This window comes from Cynocephalus volans, chromosome 16 (genome assembly GCF_027409185.1).
Source record: "Cynocephalus volans isolate mCynVol1 chromosome 16, mCynVol1.pri, whole genome shotgun sequence".
Lineage (NCBI taxonomy): Eukaryota > Metazoa > Chordata > Mammalia > Dermoptera > Cynocephalidae > Cynocephalus > Cynocephalus volans.
The window spans coordinates 3,680,198-3,702,285 of NC_084475.1; the positions used below are offsets into that span (position 1 = coordinate 3,680,198).

Consider the following 22,088-nt stretch of genomic DNA (forward strand, 5'->3'; position numbering starts at 1 on the left):
ACAGAGGCATAGAGAAACAGAAAGCAAAGGAAGTTGTTCGGAAAGACTAAAAGATACCCCCCCCCCATGTTCAGATTGTGCCAGGGAAAGTAATTCTGGTTTCTGATCTTTATCATCCTTTTCCTGAGCGTCCACAGCTATGTCAATATGGTCAAGCCCACTTCAATATCCAGTGACCAGCAATTGTCTAAAGAAGTTCATTGAACTACGGAATGCAATGCAGCCATTAAAAATCATGTGAGCAAGGATACTTCATGACTTGTTAAAAACAGCATACTGTATGATTCAATTTCAGAGGAATTGGTTAAAAAATAAATTCATTAATAATCTGCAACACTGAACCAAAATGATAATTGTGGTCATCTCTGAATTGTGGTATTACTACTGATTTTTCTTTTCTTTTTTTTTTTGATTCTTTTCTGCATTTTCCAAGTTTAATAACTATGTTTCCAATCAGAAAAAGGTCATTATTTTAAAAGGGTTTGTTTAAACACTGTTTGACACTGTTTTAGACATTGTGGTTTTGAAAAAGTTGGCCAGGAAAGAGCCTCTGATTTCAGGCTGCTGACAAGGGGATGCTAACTATGGGGGTCCTTGACAGGACCCCTGCCAACTATGTTCTCTTCTCTTCTAGAAAGTTCCAGGAGCTCTAGAGAAGTCCTGCAGCTTCTAGATCCAGGCTGTTACCCTCAAGGGTCCTGGTGCAATCCATGGTCCAATATCAAGTTGAAACATTCACTCCCAAAGAGATGGGAAATTAGAAATGTACTGCCCCAGCAGAAAGGGTCTGGGGTAAAATCCAGGTCAGAAGATGGATTTTAAGCAATACTAATAAGCAAAGTACTTGGCTAAAATTTAGTATGAATCAGAATGCCTTTTAAGGTAAATATTTTGGGGGGTACCCCCTGATTTTCAGGTGGGATATTTGTGTGCATGCATGTGAACATAAATAAGCACAGTCCAGATAATACATACAGAGTATGCACACATAATTGATTGTACTCTTTTTTCTAAGTAAACATCAATAGTCATTGAGAAGATGTGTGCTCAATTCAATGATCAAAGGCAAGTTCTGCAGTTCCAAGTCCCCCATCATTCTCTCCACCTCCAATGACGATCACTCCAGGTCACAGAGATTTCTGCACAGAGGCCCATGGAAAGTACATACAAATGAGTAGAAAGAAAAGCCAGACAACAAAATAATTCCAGGGAGAAGCCTCAGGGAAATAACCCTCAGAAGCCAAAGGAAAGGATGTCTCGGAGGTCTCAGGCACAGACCCTGCTGCTGGCGCTGGCCATGTGGGATGTGAGGGGGACTGCAACCCTCTGAGCCCACGAGGCAAGCATGGTGTGGAATGAGGGCGCTACTCACGGTGTCATTGCTTCCCTTGTTGTCCTCATACTTGGTTTCTATGTGGATGGAGAATTTCGGCAGAAAGGAACACTGTGGATAAAAAGCAAGATTTCGTGAGCATAACATTTCTTCCTCTATTTACATGTTCAGTACAGCCTCTGGGTGTCCCCCTGACCATTTGGTGGGGACCGCTGTTCTGGAGCCTAAACGTTAAGATACTAAGTCAATATCCAAATTCAGACAAGAAAAGCCACCTTTGGGAACGTGCGCACAATTTCATCCAGAAGTCAGGCCAGAGAGTACAGCCAGCAATGGAAGACAAATTGCTGGGAGAATATTTCCAAAAGGGATATGTCTGTGAGTCCTGCTACAGACTTTAGAAAAGGAGGCCCCCCCCAAAACAGGGATCAATTGCAGTTCTGGGGAGCACCTACCACTGCTGGATACCTGGGGACCCTGCCTCGATCTTTACATAAATATCCGTATAAGATTAGGGACATGAAATAGTAGAACTTTAAGATCATAGATTATTGAAATCAGACAGACCTGGCTTTTAATATGTGATTCTGGGTAAGTCATTTAACTTCTCTGAACCCCAGCAGTATTAAAACAGAAATAATAATTATTACCTGAGTAATAATTTAACCCTACGGGGGTTAAATAAAATGATATGCATAAAACGTAGGGCTGGGGGGCTCCCGAGCTGGGGTTGTGGGGGCCTGTGGGCCTCAGCCACCCCCCCAACATCCACAACCAGCCCAGTAATGACCACCCAGCTGCCTCAAGAAGTGCCCTGGGCTCCTGAGCCAGGGAAGTGGGGGGCCAACGGCCTCAGCCATGCATCCTTGACATCCGCAACCAGCCTGGTGATGACAACCCAACTGTCACAGGAAGCACCCTGGGCTCCCCTGCTGGAATGAGGGGGGGTGCCACTGGCCTTGACCAATCCTCTGCTCCTTCCTACTTCTCCCACCCTATTTCCTTCCTCCTTCCCCTCTTCCCTGCCCCCGCAACTGCTCCATAACATCTTAGAATGTAAAAAAATAATATTAGTAAATAAATAAATTTTTTAAAAGAATTAAATAAAATATAACACAGTGCTGGACATTGAGTAAGCATTTAACAAACAGCAGCGATCAGAATGAGGCTGCAGCTGAGCTTGACCAGAAAAGGCAGCCCCTCTCTGCCTGCACGAGGGAGAGAAACCCCAAATGCAACGCTACCCGAGTGTCCCAGTCGCGTTAGGCCATATTCTATGCATTTGGTAGATGTGAAGGGTTAAGGTAGCTTAAGAAAAGGATTTTGATGGATGCTGATGTAACACTCCTCCTGCTGGCACGGAGCTGGGCATTAACTTTCTCAGCCACCAGAGTTGGGATTGAAGGCTAATGGGTAAAATGATCCAGCAACTCCATCGGGAGTTGCAATGTTGGGTAACAAGACTTGGCCTGATATGACTGCAGTCCCATGAGGCTGGGTCCTTTATTTATTTATCCAGCACTCATAGAATATATAGTCTCTATACCAGGCATTGCTCTAAATGCTTTCCAGTTCTAACTCATTTACTCCCTGCAACAACATCATGTGGTAGGTACTATTATTATCATCCCTGCTTTAAAGAGGAGGAAATGAAGGCACAGAGAGGTTAAGTAAATGGCCCACAATCACACAGAAAGTGGGTCATAGAGTCAGGATCGACAGCCACGTGGCCTGGTCCCATTGTCCAAGCTCTTGACCACCATCCTCAGTGGTTCTCAAAGTGGGATTCCCCAACCAGCAGCAGCAGCAGTAGCAGCAACAGTTTCACCCTTGAACTCGTTAGAAATGCAAATTCTCGGGCCCTACCCCAGACCAACTGAATCAGAAACTCTGGAGGTGGCGTCCAGCAATCTATGTTTAAAAAGCTCTCCAGGCAAGGAAAGAGAGAGGTTGCGTTATCTAAAATTCCCAAGTCCACAAATACCTGCCCTCACACGTGCTTCATGCCCACAATGACTGTGTTCCCTTTCAGCCCAGCTGGCGGGTGGGGGTGGTGGAGGGGTGTGGGGAAGCATCTGTACAAGAAGGCAGAGGCCTTGGACGTGCCATCGATAATTGTCCTGACATGGCATGCCTGTGCGCAGTCAGCATTCATCTGTCTTAATCCAAGTGAAACGAGCAATCTGAACCGTGACTAAGGAAACATGCAAACAATCAATCCCAGTAATTGCCTTTATGGAGAATGGGGGCCCTGTGATTATTCATTAAGACCTTCTCCACTGTCTCCTCTCAAACCTCTTGCTCGGTAACTGCCTCACTCGCACCCAGTGCTGGGGCTGCTCATCTCGAATGGAGACTCTGGGAGACGTGGAACCCACAGCAGAGTTTCGATGGACACGTGAACGTGGGGAGATGCTCTTGCCAAGAGGCCTTCTTAAAAATAACAAGGCTTTAGGTAAATCGATTTTGCACTTTCTAACTCATAATTCATCTGAGGGTCAATCCAATGAGTGGTGACAGAACAGTGCCATGCAGGGTGGGAGTGGGTCTGGGTGCTGTAGAGTGGAACACTGCAAAAAGTTTTTATCCTTTCAACCTCTAAACGACTTAACTAGGTCAAACAAATGAATTTTAGCATTTGGGTTTTTTTTTTTTCTTTTTTTGGTGGTTGGCCGGTGCAGGGATCTGAAAGCATTTGGGTATTAAGCCCAAATATGAAATGCAAAACTCCCATACAAATTAGCAGATGTTATTTTTAAGTCAAGCACTTAGGTTATTTTCATATCAGAGTGGCAACCCTGCCACGAGGCCTGGAGTGCACCTGGCTTCAGCAAGGCAGTGGGAGACCCGGGACCAGACAGGCCAGCTCTAGGCTGGTCAGCATTTTCTCCCCCAGCAGGTGTTTGGGACCGATAATCCCCTTGGGACATCCAATGGTTATTTCTCGGAGCCCCAGAATGTGCGGTGTCTCAAGTTAAAATAAGACGTATCGGTGGCTCCAGGCATTTTCAGAGACGTCACTAATATCTTCCCGGTGAGACGTCCCACTGAAGATAAACTTCTGCCTCCCCCAGGCAGGTTAGCTTCTCTAAGACCTAGCCAATGAATCCTAGCGGAGCCTTAACTGCTAAGCAAGATCTTTCACTTTTCCCTAGTTGGCTCGCTATTATATCTTACCCACTGTCGTTATCCTAAATCCTTCACCCTCGAGCCCGAGTGCCAGACTTCACCCTTTCTCCACACTGATCATTCTGATTCACAGTTTAATGAAGACACAGGCCATGTGACAGAAACCCCTACAACTTCCTTTTCCTCCATGGCAAACCTTCTGCTTACTTCTTTATGCTTCTTTTTGGTGAATCAGAGAAAGACACTGCCTTCTGCTATGGATTGAACTGTGTCCCCCAAAGTCCAGGTATTGGAAACTTAACTTTCGCTGTGACAGTGTTGAGAGGGTGGGAAATCCTATTATGGTAATTGAAAGGTGGGGCCTTGACGAGGTGACTGGATTGTGAGGACCAGGCCCCAGTAAGTGGATCGATCTATGGATGGTTTAATGGTGGTCATGGTTCTGATGGCTTTAGAAGGAAGGTGTGTGAGAAGCTCTCTCTCTCTTTTGCTTTTGCCTTTCTTGTGATGTGATATCCTGCATGGCTGAAGTCCCCACCAAAGAAGGCCCTCACCAGGTGTGTTCCCTGGACTTTGGACTTCCCAGCCCCTGAAACTGTATGCAATAAATATTGTTTCTTTACAAATTACCCAGTTTCAGGTATTTTTGTTATGACAACAGAAACAGACTAATACACCTTTTTTTTCCCAGTGGAAAATAATATAACAAAAAGAACTGAGACACTGGAGTCGGCTGACTTGGGCTCAAATCCCAGATGTATTGACTTGAGCAAATTATTTTACCATGCCCAGCCTCAGTTTCCCCATTTATAGATGGGGATAATCCTCTACTCTGTAGGTGGGTTAGAAGATTAATGAGATCATACAGGCAACCCCCAGCACAGAGCCTGGCATGTAGTAGGTACATAGCAAGAAATATTTGTAAGGCTCTCCGCTGAAGCCTTGTTTCATTATTTGCATTGTTTCTTCGGTGGCTGGATCAAACTCTGGACCTGGGTGTTATCAGCACCATGCTCTATTATTTGTGTTTCCTCCCCGCCTCCTTCCCACACCTAAAAATGTAATGAAAAATTTCATATTCTTAAAAAAACAAGCACAAGCTTCCCTTGATTGTTTCTTCCTCCATCTATAATTAATCCCATTTCTCTTTGTCTTCATAATCAGACTTTTTGAAAGAGCAGTCAATGCTGCTGTCTCTACCTTTTCCACCTCTCACTTCACCAGTGCAATTTGATTTGGAGATGACTGACTGCCAAAGAATTTCCAAACCATCAACCCTCTTCCATCCATCCCTTGGAGACTTGTCTACCCTGTGTGATGTGAGTGGGCACCCCTCGTCCTGAGCAGCAGGGCTCCCAGCCTCCACTCCCTCCTCTGCCCCTGCAATGCTGGTGGTCCCCGGGTTCTGCCCTCTTGCTCCACACCCTCCCCCTGGTCGTCTCCTCTGCATCTGACTTTTCCATGACCTTTTTTTGCGGATGCCTCCCACGTCACTCCTCTAATTCCATCTTCTCTTCTCACACTTCCAGCTGCCCACTGGCCATCCCCCACAAGGGTCCTAAAATGAAGGGTCCATACTGCACTCAAATGTCCCCCCTCACAGTCTTAGTTTCCTAGGGTTGTTGTAAAAAATGACCACAAATAAGGTGACTTGAAACAACAGAAATGTATTCTCTCACAGTTCTGGAAGCAGAAGTCTAAAATCAAGGTGTCGGCAGGGCTGCGCTGCCTCTGAAAGCTCTAGGGGAGAATGTCCTTGCGTCTCCCAGCGTCTGCTGGCGCTCCTTGGCTTGTGGCTGCATCACTCCAAGCTCTGCCTCTGTCCCCTTCTCTCTCTGTGTCTCTGTGCCCTCCTCTCTTCTTATGAGGATACCAGTCACTAGATTTGGGCCCACCCTAAATCTAGGTCCATTCCCCATTCCATCGAACACCGGACTTCCACTGCCAGGCTTTGTTTGCCCACAGTTCTCTCAGCCTGAAATTTCCTTCCTGAATCTTACACAAAGGCCATCTCAAATACCACTTCCGAATGCTGTCCCGTGTGTGCAGCTCTGTTTGTCCCCTCATCACAGCACTCACTTCCTTTGCCATCATCACTATCAGCTGTCTATGGGCCTGGCTCCCCAACCAGGTGTAAAGCTCCAATACCGCTGTACTCACATTCCAACAGGAGCATCCTCCCCTTGCCCCACCAGCGTCCACCCACCCGCGCAGGCCACAGGCACCCGGTTATTCAGGGGTCCGAGCATCTCCCTTAGTAGAAGCTTGCTCAGATAACGCTTTCTGCAACTAAGGATTTTGCTTTAGCTGGGACTATATTATTTAACCTGCTCATTTTCAAATATCCAGGGGGAGAAGGGAGCACCTCATCTTCTGACCCTGGATTTTCTCCAAATATGTGCTGTCCCCTAAAGATTCTCACTCATTTCCCTGGGTGAGGGGAGTCCCATATCACTGACGGGCCTGTCCGGAGTGTGGGAGTGGAAAAAAGCTGGGAAGCCTGACATAACCACAGGTGAACCTGTTCCAAGAAGAGATGCTGGGAGCGTCCACCACTGGCTAAATCTGGAAGACGTCTCAGGGATTTGGGACACTCCTATGCTGTCTATGGCATGTCATTTGGGAACGAAGTCCCATGTGGCCACACCACATGAAGGAAAGACTGAAATACCCACAGCAGACAGAACTCAGAGCGGCCCCTAGAAGCCCAGAATCCGGTGTGCGCATGCTGGGGAAGCCTTCCTCTTCAGTGTGGGCAGCACCTGGGCATGTGATGGCACATCTGTCACTCCCTGGGTTACTCCTGGAGCCTTGAGAGGGAGCACAGCCTTTGGCTGATACTAAGGTAAAGAGACAGTCACTCCTGAGATTGTGTCACAGGATATAAGACTTCATTTTAGAAAAAGCAGAGATTCTTTTGTTGGCTTTGAAGTTGTGAGAGGACCACATGGCGAAGACACAAAGGAAGCTTCTGGGAGCTGAGAGTGACCCCTGGAGGACAGCCAATTAGAAAATGGGACCTCAGTCCTACAACTGCTAGGAATCCTGCCAACAACCAGTGAGCTTGGAACAGGACCCTGAGCCTCACGTGAGATTGGAACCCTGGATCACCCCTCAATTTCAGTCTGGCGAGTTCCTAGCCAAGGGCTCAACTAACCTGAACTCCAACTTCTGACCCATGGAAACAGCATTATAATACATTTGTGTTGTTTTAGGTTGCTAAGTTTGTGGGAAATCTGTCATGCAGCAGTAGAAGATTAATACAACACCCAACCTGCCCACTGCTCTCTTCCAAATCACCCACACAGTTCTCATCTGAGCAAAGCATCATCACTGTGAGGTTGAAAATGTCCAAGGGAATGGGGAGTTGTGCTCTTCCTGGCTCAGTAGTTCCACCTATGACATCATCTCCTTTGCTAGTCAATGGCCACTGCTTATTGCCCAGGGCGATATTTACCAGGAACCAGTGCCAGGGAGCTTGTCATCAGCTGGTGTCTAGATTCAGCACCATGAACCTAACCCAGAGAGGAAGTTTGGTGATTCAGCAGAGAAAATACAGTTTTTAGAGTGAAACAGATTTTAGTTCAAACCCCAGCTTCTTTTCTCACAAATTGTGTGACTTTGGGCAAATTCCCTAATCCTTCTGAGATTCAGTTTCCTCATCTATGAAATGGAGACAATCCCATCCTCATGTGGGTGCGAATTACATGAAACAATGAGTGTCCAGGGCCAGGTAGTGTCTGGCAGAACAGGTTCTGTAGGCACGCTGGCCATTGTGCCTTCTCCGTGAAACTCCCATGGGCAACATGGACGAGGAAAAAGTGCAGAGCTGGGCTGGGTAGATCCTGCACTACGCATGTGCGAGGCTGCACTGGAGGAGGTGGCTTTGCTGGAGTGGTGGCAACAGGCAGGACACCTGACGGGTCATTCCCAGAGCATGAGTGGTGGCCAGGCCACAGAGCAGATCTGGGCTCCTCCAGCCTTGCTCTGACCCCTGACCTGCCCTGCTGCTGAGGATATGTTGCCGCATCTTCTAGGTTCTGTCCTTGGCAGTTCCTTTTTCTGGGCAGGAGCTTTTCCCCCTCTTCTCTTAGCATTCCCTTGACTCCCTGCTGATGTCATGCAGGGAAACAAGAGCACTACTTGGATCTGCATGAATGTTTTTCTTTCCTAGATCTAAAGGTTCTATGTTCACGGGTTCATTCAGCCAAATCACAAAAACTGAGGCTCAGAGAAGTTAAGAAATAGCATCAAAAAGCAGAAGTTGGGAGCTGCAGGGGCCACATGAGATGGCTGATTACAGGCAGAGGGAGAGGCAATGAAATGCTCCTGTCCCTGGAGCCTGGGGGACGTAGAGAGTCGCTTCTGCCCCTGACTTCTCCTTCCTCCCCTGGGCTCGCTCCACATCTCGGATCCTCTTTCTCATGAAAAATCTTTTTTTCTCTCTCTCTTCTTTACTAGAGGTGCTGCTTGGCAGAAAGAATAAAGCAGAGGGAAAATCATAAAAAATATTCACTTAATCACATCCAGGGATTGTTTTGCCCCTAACCCCCTAAAAACAGTAGCAGTGCCATGAAGAAATCAGCGAAACTAGGCAGAAGCTTTCCTGTCATCTCATCTTTGATTTTCCAATTTAGATCCTCCCAAGCCAGAATAATCTTACTAGTGTTGCTGCCATCTGCTCCCTGCCATGACCTGCTGCCGTTGTATCTTGTATCTGAGCATCTTTAATGGGCCTTCCAAACCCGATGGAATCCACTGGGATGAATATCTTATTGGAAAGTGATCATCTGGTACCTGTAAAATCTCCAGCACCTAAAACTGAATATGCAGAAAAGTGATGGCTCTTTGTTGAACATTTAATTGCATCTACTTGTAGCCTTTAGAAGTGCTGGGGTGCTCTGCAGTTGGGACAAAGGATGTCAGGAAAGACGGGTGAGGTGCCTGGACGTCTGCAAGAATAATTGCAGACACAAGCCCTCCCAGGTTTCAGTGTTGGGAAACGAAAGCAGCACATGCAAAATGCACGGCAGAGCTGAATTTCCAATTCACTACAGACATGCTTTGGAAAAAAATGAAAGAGCTATTTTTGGTCCAGTGATTGATTAGGGTTGCTATGGCAATAAGACACACTTATGAGAACAAAACTAAATGTAAGCAAACCAAAATCTTAAAGAGATTAGATCAAACACACTGGGAATGCCATAGCAGTTTCCAGGTGGTGCTGGAGGAAGCATTGGTGCTGTTTCCACACCGGCACAGGACAGAGGGGACAGGTGCCTGCAGAGAGTGGGGGGCACGGAGGCAAGTCTGAGACTCTCACAGACTCCACACTTCAGATGCATAGAGTGGCAAAATTTCTGGAAGAACGTGCACCATTTACTTTGAAGATGGTTGTTATTATCATCAAAGGATGCTGAACTCCCATAGCAACTGGACTGTGGTGAAAACTGCAAGCTAAAGGTATTAATCCTCCCCTTCACCCATTTACAATGTAAAATGAAAATACCATTCCTTATAACAGTGTATTTCTAAAACCTACTTAATGATGCCTCATCCACCTGGTTGGTTAAAAAACAGATGCCAGGCCTCTCTCCTGATGATTTGCTTTCAACGAGTTGGTGGAGTCCAGGAGCTTACCCCCAGATTCAGTTCATTTTTCCTTCTGTTTTTAAATATCTTTATTCACATGCCATATAATTTGCCCATTTCAAGTATCAAGTTGCTAGTTCATAGTATATTCGGTGTTGTGCAATCATTACCACAAGTTTAGAACATTTTCATCACCCCAAACAGAAGCCCAGTTCCCACGAGCAGTGACTTCCCCATTCCCACCTCCCCCAGCACCACACTGGAAGCAACCACCAATTAGTTTACTTTCTGTCTCCTTTATTCATCTATTTTAGAAAATTAATATAAATGGAATCATATAATATGTGATCTTTTGTGTCTGGCTTCTCTCACTTAACAAACGCACAGTAGGAAAAACAGGAGTAACCTGAAAGATATCTTGGGGAAATAATTATTCATTTAAGAAATTCACAGTAGTGTTTTTTTAAATGCCAAAATATCCCAGTACCTTTTCAAGGCTCATCCATGTTATATAATGTAGCAGTACTTCAGTCCTTCTTCTAGCAGAATAATAATATCCCATTGTATGGATATGCCACATTTTACTTAATCCATTTATGAGCTGATGGATATGTGTTTCTACTTTTTGGCTACTATGAATAATGCTGCCATGGGCATTCTTGTACAAGTTTTTGTGTGAACGTATATTTTCATTTCTTTTGGGTATATCCTTAGAGTGGAATTGCTGGATCATATGTAACTCTATCTTTAACCTTTTGAGGTACTGCCGGCAGTGACATCATTCCAAAGTGGCCACTCCATTACCCACTCCCACCAGCAGTGTATGAGGGTTCCAAGCTCCCTACAACCTTGCCAACACTTGTTATGGCCCACGTGTTTCTGAACCCTAGGAAGTCCTGGAATACTTTTGGGTCAAAATGATAATCCAAGGTAAAGATAGTCAATGTTCCCCATGTCCAGTAACAGACAGACAGACATGACCCAACATTGAGGTAATAATGACAATAGTAGTTACACTGTACTTACTATCAGTGGGCATTGTTTCATGTATTGGATATATGAATATACTTCATCTATTAATGCGTTAACCCTCATACAACTACATGATGGAATACTATCGATAAACCTAGTTTACAGATGAAGAAACAAAGGCACAGGAAGGCCCAGTATTATGCCCAAAGTCACTCAACAAATACCTGAGGGAGATGGGGTTCAACCCATCTGTCTGGCCCTGCAGTTCGTGTCTGCGATCCCACCTCATGCTGCCCCTGAGAGTCAGGAAAGCATACAAGACTTTCTGGGGGAGCAGAGATTGAATGTTCAGTCGAAGGTGATGGTGGCTAAGGCACAGGCTCTGCTTCTTGGAATGTCCTGTGGCCACTAACAACAAAGGAAGTATGTGTGTGCATCTGTCAAATGACAGATGTGCCCTGCATCAAATAAGCCCAAAGCAGGAAAAACAGGAGGTACCCGAAATACATATTGAGGAAATAAGTATTCATTTAGGAAATTCACAGTGGTATTCCTTTAAATGACAAAAAATCCTAATATCTTTAAAATGCAAGAATTTTCAAAAATTGAATTCAGATATGATGGCTTAGGTTAATTCTTACTGTGGAAGCGCTTTAAAAACCCTGCCCAGAACCCCAGGAAGGGCATGAATTCTCAGGTGTGAAAAAATATTACAAATGAGCAAACATTCATTAACCACATTGTCTGTCCTATAAAAAACACTTGGAAATAACCCAAAGTCCACCAGTAGAGGGTTGGCCAAGTACATTGTGGTGGACTCTAAAGTCATTAAAAAAGCAAGCTGTAAAACAGGATTATCCAATTTTTGTAAAAACAAAAAGTACACTAGTATATACTCAGAAAAACATGGAGGAATAGACATCAAAATAATCTCATGGAGGAGACTAGTGGAAATTATGGGGTCCTTTTATTTTCTGTAATACACACTCTTATAATGATTGGAATCTGTTTTTTCACTAAGCACAAGAAATTCAAGTCTAACAAAGAAGGAAATGAACACATCCATGATATCCCAAAGTAACTATATTATCTCTAAAGGCAGTCACAAGATTTTCCAAAAATTCTTATAATTTTAGTCCACTTTCGCTTAAAGAGGAGTATATTATGAAGAGAACCATTAGACAGACGGAGGAGTTGGAAATCGGGCCAGTTTGGAAATTGCTGCACCATCCCATGGTGGCCACTGGGACATGTCCACAAGAAGAACATTTGGAAACTACTCATTGAGAAGACCCTCAGCCCAGTAAGTCCACGCTTTATTCCTGGTCACCAGCCCAAATCCTTTCATGCCTGAGAGCAGCATTTTGCAAGGGGACTTGGAATCAAGAAAATCAAAGGGAGCAGTTGAGGAGCTGGCTTGGAGTTGATGAAGTATTTACAGGCTTTTAAAAGATCGCTTCCTTTTAGTTTTTATCTGGAACTCAATGCATTCCTCTCTTGCCGTCTTGTTGTGACGGTACACAACACGCGTTCCCTGCTATCAATGAACATGAAAATCCATATAGACTTGACCTTCTCTCTAATGGAGCTCCCTTGAAGATGACATTGATTCTCTGGTACTATATTCTATATTATCATATGAGATGTACTCCAAGGCCATACAGGGAATTTCAACTTGAGATGAAATCATTAATAAAACAAGATTTGCAAATATTTCCACATTTCACCTAGAGGAGACTCACATTCAGAATGCTACACACTGCTAGTGAGATCAGACCTAGAGCTCAGCATTTACTATCTTCTAGGGTTCTGGGGCTGGACCTATGAGAAAGTAAGTGAGAAGAGCCTTGTTGCTTGTAAAACAGGAGGCTGTGGCTAGTGGATGTGATGTAGAGGCAGCTGGTAGTACCTTTCCACTTTCCTCATCAGGACATTTTATCCTTCCATTCTTGACAGAAATTTTGCCCTTATTTGGAAAGCAAAATAGAAATATCTCTTTTGTGCATGGAAGATCTTTAATATACACGTCGATTTGGAGAAGGTGCTTGATGGCTGTCTCTCCCCAATTCAGAATCTCAGCCATCATGAGAGCAAGGATGCAAAGGCAATAAGGAGAGATATTTGTGCTCCCTGTGCTGTTCTGGGTTCTGAGAGCCACGTATGACTTTAAACATAGACCGGTGTGGGTAATAGTGCCGGGGTAGTTGGGAAAGTTGCAATGAATATAGTCCTGGAAAAGTGAGAAGAGGAACCCAAGTGGAGAAAAAAAAGTAAAAAAATTTTAAAGGAAGAAGAGGAGAGGAAGAAAAGGAATTGTAAATATATATGTACAATCATATATAATTGTAAATAGATGTAAATAATAGAGGTGAGGATAAATCAGAGAATGACTTCCCAAATATATGCTGCATAGGAAGAAAAATGCGACCAAGAAGAGCAGCAGATCTGAATAAGAAGTGGAGGAGGACAGGAGGAAGGCAGATAACTGAAATAAAGCAGGAAACCAGCTGCCTGTACTCCAGCCCACAGCAAGGAAACGCACGTGGTGGGCCCTCACTCCTCTCCTCAGCCTGCAGTCTACGCTGAGGTTTCATTCATTAGTTCATTCATTGATAGAGCCTCTTCGCATCCTCTGACATGCTGAGTAACAGCAACTCGCTGGAGAAGCAAGGCCAGGAGGGAGTTAGAGCTGAATTCATGAATGGAATTCATGTTTTCTGAATGGGGGGATGGTTTGGGACTGGTGCTTCTAGGAAAATTGAGCAGGGAAACTAAATGCAGACACTACAATCTAGGGCTGGACTCGTCAAGGCAGAAGCAAGCAGAGGATGCTTGTGAGCGCTGATAGTTACACACAATAAAGGCAAGACAAGAATTTAAAAAGACAGGCAGACCCCATCAAATGAAAAGAATTGCATGTAAATTACAGACTTGGAAAATGAATCAGAGCAACTTCCCAAATGTAGGCGGGCATATGGCCAGGTAGGAAACATTCAGATGGCAAACTTTCTCAGTTAAAAACTGTAAGAATCACCCGTTTTAACCAACTAGGCAAATTCCCTGCTTTAAAAAATACTTGCTGTTAAAAATTTCCACCAAGTTAATGTCAAAATTCTGAACTGAAAAGATGGTTTCTTTCGGGTAGTAACACTTGTCTGGATAGTAAAGATATATTCAGAGTATCTTAATGATTAGAAAGGTCAAAAGACATGGGGGCAATGTTGCATTCACTTTACTTAATTACTGAAATGTACTAGGTTGGTATACCAACAGTCATATGTATTTTATTCAATTTTTACAGAAAGAAATCTGCCCACAAAATCCTACCAGTAGTATTATTCCGATTTTACCAAGTTGAACTGAACACAACTCCACAGGCATTAGTAGAAGAGAAATCCAATTTTTCGGTACCACAAGTCGAGAATAAACAACAAAGAAGGAAAGGAAAATCTGCCGGTAAAATCTTCTATTAAACATTCCTTTAAATGAATTACTTTCTTCTGATGATTGTCCTTCATAATGTCATTCTGAGTGGTGTTTTAAAAAATGCAAATAATTTTACAATGTTAGCTTATGGTATGGTAGAGAAGCATGTTTTATCTTCTATTCTTCCCCTCAGAATGGCTGAATTAATTTTCTCTGAATTGCAAGGAGCTTGGGAATAGCTAAAACAAATGGAATTGGAATAATTGAAACAAACAAAATGGGCTGTTCCAAGGCTCCTGCTTCACCAGGCGCTAATTGACTGGGTTGCTGAGATGTGGAGACCAGGCCGGGACGCATCTGTGAACCAGCTGGTCTGCAACTGGCTCACCCACACAACCGGCTCCTTTTCAAAATGGAAACAAATCCAAGTGCATAAACTCACTGCTGCATTTGCTCTGTGGCTTAACAGAACTGACTCTGCTTGAAAAGGAACTTACAGGTTCTGGTTCACCTCATCCGAAAAACAAAACATTTTCATTATTGTTAGGCATTCTTCAACAAACGTTGGTATTTGAGGAATAGTTATCTTCAGGCAACATGTTAGCTCACTGAAATTTAAAGGAAAATAACATCGACTGAAACATACTTGACCCACCGGCCTATTTAGTGGGTCTATAATGGCTTCTGACCCTGAGAGAAGATTCTGGAACTCCCCTACATTTTAGAAGATTCACCTTGCAAAACCCAAGGTCCCATGGACCAATAAGTGTGGGAAGTGTTGCAAAGTATAGCTCCCTTTGAAGATTCACAATGTACATCAGAACGGTAAAGGCTCTGAGAAGTCCTGCAATAACTCAATCTGTTTAACTTTGTATATTCCTTTCCTTATTTAATTGTCTGTGCACCATTTTAAATGGTAGTTATTAATGGTTCTAGACTGCTTCCATCTAAATTCTATGAAACCCTGAAGATTTTTTTTATTATACATATTTATGGGCGAGAGTTGAATATCAACACCTGTGTACAATGTGTGATGATCAAGTTAGGATAATTAGCATATTCATCAGTGCAAAATGTAATCATTTCTTTATGCTGAGGACATTGTATCTCCTCTCTTCTAGGCATTTGATAACGTGCAGTAAATTAACGTGAGCTATAGGTGCCTAGCTCAACCGTACGTCAATGGAACTTATTTTTCCTAACTAGCTGTTTTGTGTGCATTAACCCATTTCTTGCTAACCTCTCTCTTCCTCCCCTTTTCCCACTTCTAGTGGCTACAGATTTGTTCTCTCCTCCTGGAAGTACAATATATGATTGTTGTTTATTTCTTTTTCTTTCTCTTTCGTTCATTTATATATTTTTTTACCTTCCACTTATGAGCGAGGACAGGCAGTATTTCTCTTACTGAGACTGAGTTATTTCACTTAACATAATTTTCTCCAAGCTCATCCACGCTGCTGTGAATGGCAGAATTTCATTCTTTTTCATGGCTAAGTAGTATTCCATTGTGTATATATACCACATTTTCCTTATCCAGTCGTCTGTTGAGGAACATTTAGATTGGTTCCATATCTTAGCTATTGTAAATAGAGCTGCGATACACATGGGAGTGCAGGTGTCCCTTTGACACGATTCCTCTGGGTATATAACCAAGAGCGGTATTGCTGACCAAATGGTAGTTCCACCTGTACTTGTGTGAGAAACCTTCAAACTGTTTTCCATAATGGTTGTACTAATTTACATTCTCACCAATGTATAAGAGTTCCCTTTTTTTGGCATCCTTGGCGGTATTTGTTATTCTCTGTCTTTTTGATAATAGCCAGTCTAAACAGCGTGAGATGACAGGGAAATCATTGGGGTGAGAGCATCAGAGAAATGCAAATGAAACTACATTGATACATCATCTCATTTCAATGTAGCTTTCATTTGCATTTCCCTGATGATTACTGAGCTTTTTTACGTGTCTGTTGGCCATTTGTATGTCTTCTTTTGAGAGATGTCTGTTCAGCTCCTTTGCCCATTTTTTAACCAGATTAGGTTTTTTTTCACTATTAAATTGTTTGAGTTCCTTGTATATTGAGGATATTGATCCCTTGTCAGATGCAGTTTGCAGATATTTTCTCCCATTCTGTAGGTTGTCTTTTCACTCTGTTGTTTCCTTTGCTGTACAGAAACTTTTCAGTTTGATACAAACCTATTTTTTAATTTTTGCTTTTGTTGCTTGTGCTTCTGAAGTATTATTCATATAAAGTCTTTGCTCAACACTACATCCTGAAGTGTTTCCCCTGTGTTTTCTTCTAGGCATTTAATAGTTTCGGGTACTATATTTTAAATCTTTAATCCTGTAGTGGATTGAATTATGTCCCCCTAAAACTCCCTGAAGCTTGAATTGTGTCCTGCAAGTTTTATGTGTTAGAAACTTAGCCTCCACTGTGACTGTTAAGAGGGTGGGAAATCCTGTTATGGTAATTGAAAGGTGGAGCCTTAAAGAAGTTGGATTGTAGGACCATGCAGTAGTGAGTGGATTAAAAATGGTGGTCATGGGTGTGGTTCTGAGGACTTTAAAAGGAGAGTCTGTCTCTCACTCTCTCTGCTCTGTTTCCACCATCTTGCAATGTGAGACCCCTGGGTCACTGTCGCCACCACCAGATGGACTGTGGACTTCCCAGCCTTCAAAACTGTAAGTAATAAATTTTGTTTTTCTTTATAAATCACCCAGTTTCAGGTATTTCATTATAAGCAACAAAAATGGACTAATACAAATCCATTTTGAGTTGATTTTGGTATATGGCAAGAGGTAAGGGTTTAGTTTCATTCTTCTACACATGGATATCCAATTTTCCCAGCACCATTTATTGAAGAGGCTGTCCTTTCCCCAATGGATATTCTTGGCACCTTTGTCAAAGATCAGTTGGCTGTAAGTAACGTGGATTGATTTCTGGGTTCTCTGTTCTGTTCCATTGGTCCATGTATCTGTTTTCATGTCAGTACTATGCTGTTTTAGTTACTATAGTTTTGTAGTATAATTTGAAGTTAGGTAGTACAGTGCCTCTGGCTTTTTTCTTTTTTTCCTCAGTATTCCTTTGGCTATTTGTAGTCTTTTGTTGTTAGGAATGTTAGGATTATTTTTTCTATTTCTGTGAAGAATGTCATTGGTATTTTGATGGGGATTGCACTGAATTTGTAGATCATTTTGGGTGGTACAAACATTTTTATAACATTAATTCTTCCAATCCATGAACATGGAATGTCTTTGCTTCTTTTTGTGTCTTCTTTAATTTCTTTCATCAGTGTTTTGTAGTTCTCATTGTAGACATCTCTCATTTACTTGGTTAAATTAATTCCTAGGTATTTTAATTTTTTGGTAGCTATAGTAAGTGGGCTTGCTTTTTTGATTTCTTTTTCTGCTAGTTTGTTGGTGTATAAAAATGCTACTGATTTTTGTATATTAATTTTGTATCCTGCAACTTTACTGAATTTGTTTATCAGCTTTACAACTGTTTTGGTGGAGTCTTTAGGTTTTTTTTATCTATAGGATCGTGGCATCTGTAAAAAGGGACAATTTGACTTCAACTTTTCCAATTTGAATTCCCTTTATTTTGCTCTCTTGCCTGATTGCTGTGGCTAGTACTTCCAATACTAGGTTAAATAGGAGCGGTGAGAGTGGGCATCCTTGTCTTGTTCCTGTTCTTAAAGAAAAAGCTTTCAGCTCTTCCCCATTCAGGATGATGGTGGTGGTGGGTTTGTCATATATGGTGTTATTGTGTTGAGATATTTTCCTTCTATACCTAATTTGTTGAGAGGCTTTATGATGAAGTGTTGTCAATTTTGTCAAACGCTTTTTCTGTGACTATTGAGATGATCATATGATTTTTGTCTTTGATTTTGTTGATGTGGTGCATCTCTTTTATTCATTGTGTATGTCAAATATTCTTGCATCCCTGGGATGAATTCCACTTGGTCATGGTGTATAATCTTTTTGATGTGATGTTGAATTCTGTTCACTAATATTTTGATGAGATTTTTTTCATCTGTGTTTATCAGGGATATTGGTGTGTAATTTTCTTTTCTTGTAGTGTCTCTGCCTGATTTGGGTATCAGGGTGATTATGGCCTCAAAGAATGAGCTTGGGAGAATGGTGTCTGTTTTGATCCTTTGGAATAGTTTGAAAAGGATTGGTATTAAGTCTTCTTTAGAGGTTTGGTAGAATTCAGCAGTGAAGCCATCTGGTGTCCTGGGCTGTTCTTCATTGGGAGACTGCTGATTACTGCTTCAATCTCACTGCTCATTACTGGTCTACTCAGGTTTTTTATTTTTTCTTGGTTCAATCTTGGTAGTTTATATACGTCCAGAAATTTATCCATTTCCTGCAGATTTTCAAGTGTGTTGGTGTGTAGTTGTTTATAATAGCCTGTAATGATACTTTGTATTTCTGTGGAATTAGTTCCAATAACTCCTTTTTCATTTCTGATTTTTGTCATTTAGATCTTCTCTCTTCTTTTTTAGTTAGTCTAGCTAATTGTTTGTCTATTTTGTTAATCTCCTCAAGGAATGGATTTTTTGTATTTCTGTACCATTGATTTTTTGTGTTCCCTTTATTTTTGGTCTCTATTTCATTTAGTTCTGCTCTAATCTTTATTATTTTTTCCATCTACTAATTTTGGGGTTGGATTGTTCTTGTTTTTCTAGTTCTTTGAGGTGTGACATTAGGTTGTTTATTTGAAGTCTTTCTATTCTTTTGATGTAGGCATTTATTACAATAAACTTCCTTCTTGGTACTGCTTTTGCAGTCTCCCATATGACATGGGACATGTGCTTTTCTTGGTATGATGTGCTTTTATTTTCATTTGTTTCAAGAATTTTTTTTATTTCCTGCTTAATTTCTTCTTTGACTTACAGGTTGGTCAGAAATGTGTTGTTTAATTTCCATGTATTTATATAGTTTCCAAAGTTTTGCTTGTTACTGATTTCTAGTTTTAATTCATTGTGGTCTGAAAAGACACTCAAAATGATTTCAATGTTTTCAAATTTATTGAGAATTGATTTGTGACCTAACATTTGGTCCACCCTGAGGCATGTTCCATGCGCTGATAAGAAGCATGTGTATTCTATAGTTGTTGGATGAAATGTTCTGTAGATATTGATCAAGTCTAATTGGTCTAAAGCATAGTTTAAATTCTGTGTTTCTCTGCTGATTTATTGCTTTGATGATCTGCCCAATGTTGAAATAGGAGTGTTGAGGTCCCCAACTATCACTATATGGGGGGTCTATATCTCTCTTTAAGTCTAATAATATTTGCTTTATATATCTGGATGTTCCAATGTTGGGTGCATCTATATTTATAATTGTTATATTCTCTTGTTAGATAGATCCCTTTATCATTATATAATGACCTTCTTTTTCTCTTTTTGCAGTTTTTGATTTAAAGTCTATCTTATCTTATATAAGAATAGCTACTCCTGCTTGTTTTTGGTTTCCATATGCATGGTATATCCTTTTCCATCCTTTCATTATTAGTCTGTGAGTCTTTAAAGGTGAAGTGACTTTCTTGTAGGCAGCAAATAGTTGAGTTGGATCTAATATTTTAATCCATTCAGTCAGTCAATGTGTTTTGAGTAGGGAATTCAATCCATTTATATTTAAGGTTACGATTGAAAGGTATTGTCTTACTCATGACATTTTATTGATCTATTTTTTCCCTGACCAGTAAAGGGATCGCAACCCTCAGCATGTAGGAACTGAACCTGCGGCCTTGGCACTCCCAGCGCTGCACTCTCCTGAGTGAGCCACGGGGCCAGCCACTATTGACCTTTTAATGGCTGCTTTATATAGCTTTTGTCCCTTTCTTTCTCTTTTATTGTTGGTCTATGGAGTTTGTTGGGGTTTTTTGTAGTGGTAAGACAGAGTTTCTTTCTCTCTCCTGTTTGCACATATACTCTACCAGTGAGTTTTATTCTTTCTCATGTATTCATGATGGTGATTCTTGTTTTTTGGATTCCAGATGTAGGACTCTCTTGAGGATTTCTTATAGTGCTAGTCATGTGGAGGTGAACTCCTGTAGTTTTTGTTTGTCTGGGAAATATACTATTACCCCTTCATTAATGAAGGATAACTTTGCTGGGTAAAGTATTCTTGGCTGACAGTTTTTTTCTTTTAATACTTTGGATGTGTAATCCCATTTTTTCCTAGCCTGTAAGGTTTCTGCTGAGAGATCTACTGTTAGTCTGATGGAGACTCCCTTATAGGTGACTTGATGATTTTCTCTTTGTCTCTGACTTTTGACAGTTTGACTTCAATGTGTCTTAGAGACAACCTTTCTGGGCTGAATCTGTTTGGTGATCTTTGAACCTCTTGGATATGTAAGTTTGTATCTCTCCCAATACCTGGAAAGTTTTCTGCTATTATTTCATTGAATAGGTTGTCAATGCCTTTTCCTTTCTCTTTCCCTTCTGGGACACTCATAATTCAGATATTTGTATGCTTAAGGTGTCTGATAACTCTCATAGGTTTTCTTCATTAAAAAAAATTTCTTTTCTTTTTTTTGTCTGCTTGGGCTATTCCAAAAATAGTGCCTTTGAGATCCAAAATTCTTTCTTCTGCTTGCTCTAGCCTGTTGCTTAAGCTCTTGGTTGTATTTTTTATTTAGTTGATGAATCCTTCAGTTCCAGGAATTCTGCTATGTTCTTTTTTAAGCTATCTATCTCTTTGTAAAGTTCCTTCTCTCTTTGTAAAGTTCCTCCTTCAGATCCTGGATTATTTTTCTCATTTGGTTGTGTCAGCTATCTGAGTTTTCTTGTATCTCATTCAGTTTCCTCAAGATTGTTGCTTGGAATTCCTTTCAGTCATTTCAGAGGTTTCTTGATGTTTTGGGTCTGTTACTAGAGAATTATTGTATTCCTTTCGGTGTGTCATATTTTCTTGTTTTTTGTGTGTGTTTGTTTTTGTTTTTGTTTTTGTATTTCTAGAACCTTTGTGTTGATGTTGGGCATCTGGTGGAGTAGTTTGCTTCTTTTAATACTCTGGAGTGGCTTTTGAAGAGAGAGACTCCCTCCTGTAGATGTGTTTTATATTGACCATTGGGTAGGGTGTTTTAGTTTGGGTTCAGGGTAGATGCAGTACTAGTCTCCATGTGGTTACTTCAATCATATTCAATGTCAGAGTTGTCTGTGCGTGCCTTCACAGCCCAGGCACTGAGGTACTCAGTAGTTCCTTGCTGATGTGAGTGACACTGTGTTGGGTTGTCCAGGTTGTGGGTGATGTCTCGGGATCTTGGGAGAAGCACCTAGATGTCTTGTCACTCCTTGGTTGAGTTGGGTGACCCTGAGCAGCCTCGCTGGCACATCAGCTAGTGTCCCATGACCTAATAAATGCTCTGTGGTGTTCTGAAGCTCCTCAGTTTTAATGCATGACCCTGGGTGGGGTTTCTTGGGGTCAGGACCTTAGGCTTTGAGGGAGACAATGAGGTGCTCAGCGGTCCCTCAGCTAGAGTGGGTGACACAAAGGTGTCAGAAGGGCTCTGGGCAGAGCTCTGAACTCTGTAGCTTTGCTGTGGAAGTGGACAACACTGAGCGATGGCACTGGATTTGTGTGTGGGGCCCTGTACTCTCAGAAGGGACACCAGGATGGTCTGCAGCA

The 22,088-nt window shown here is 42.0% G+C and overlaps 1 protein-coding gene across 1 annotated transcript in view; it reads right to left on the reverse strand.

Annotated features, from left to right (window-relative positions):
* The window catches only part of PITPNC1 (phosphatidylinositol transfer protein cytoplasmic 1), a 241,292-nt gene that overhangs the window by 85,111 nt on the left and 134,093 nt on the right, over positions 1-22,088 (reverse strand). The window contains exon 5 of the mRNA XM_063081104.1: positions 1,373-1,444. Within this exon, the coding sequence (XP_062937174.1) occupies positions 1,373-1,444 (72 nt within the window). The remainder of the gene's footprint in view (positions 1-1,372; positions 1,445-22,088) is intronic.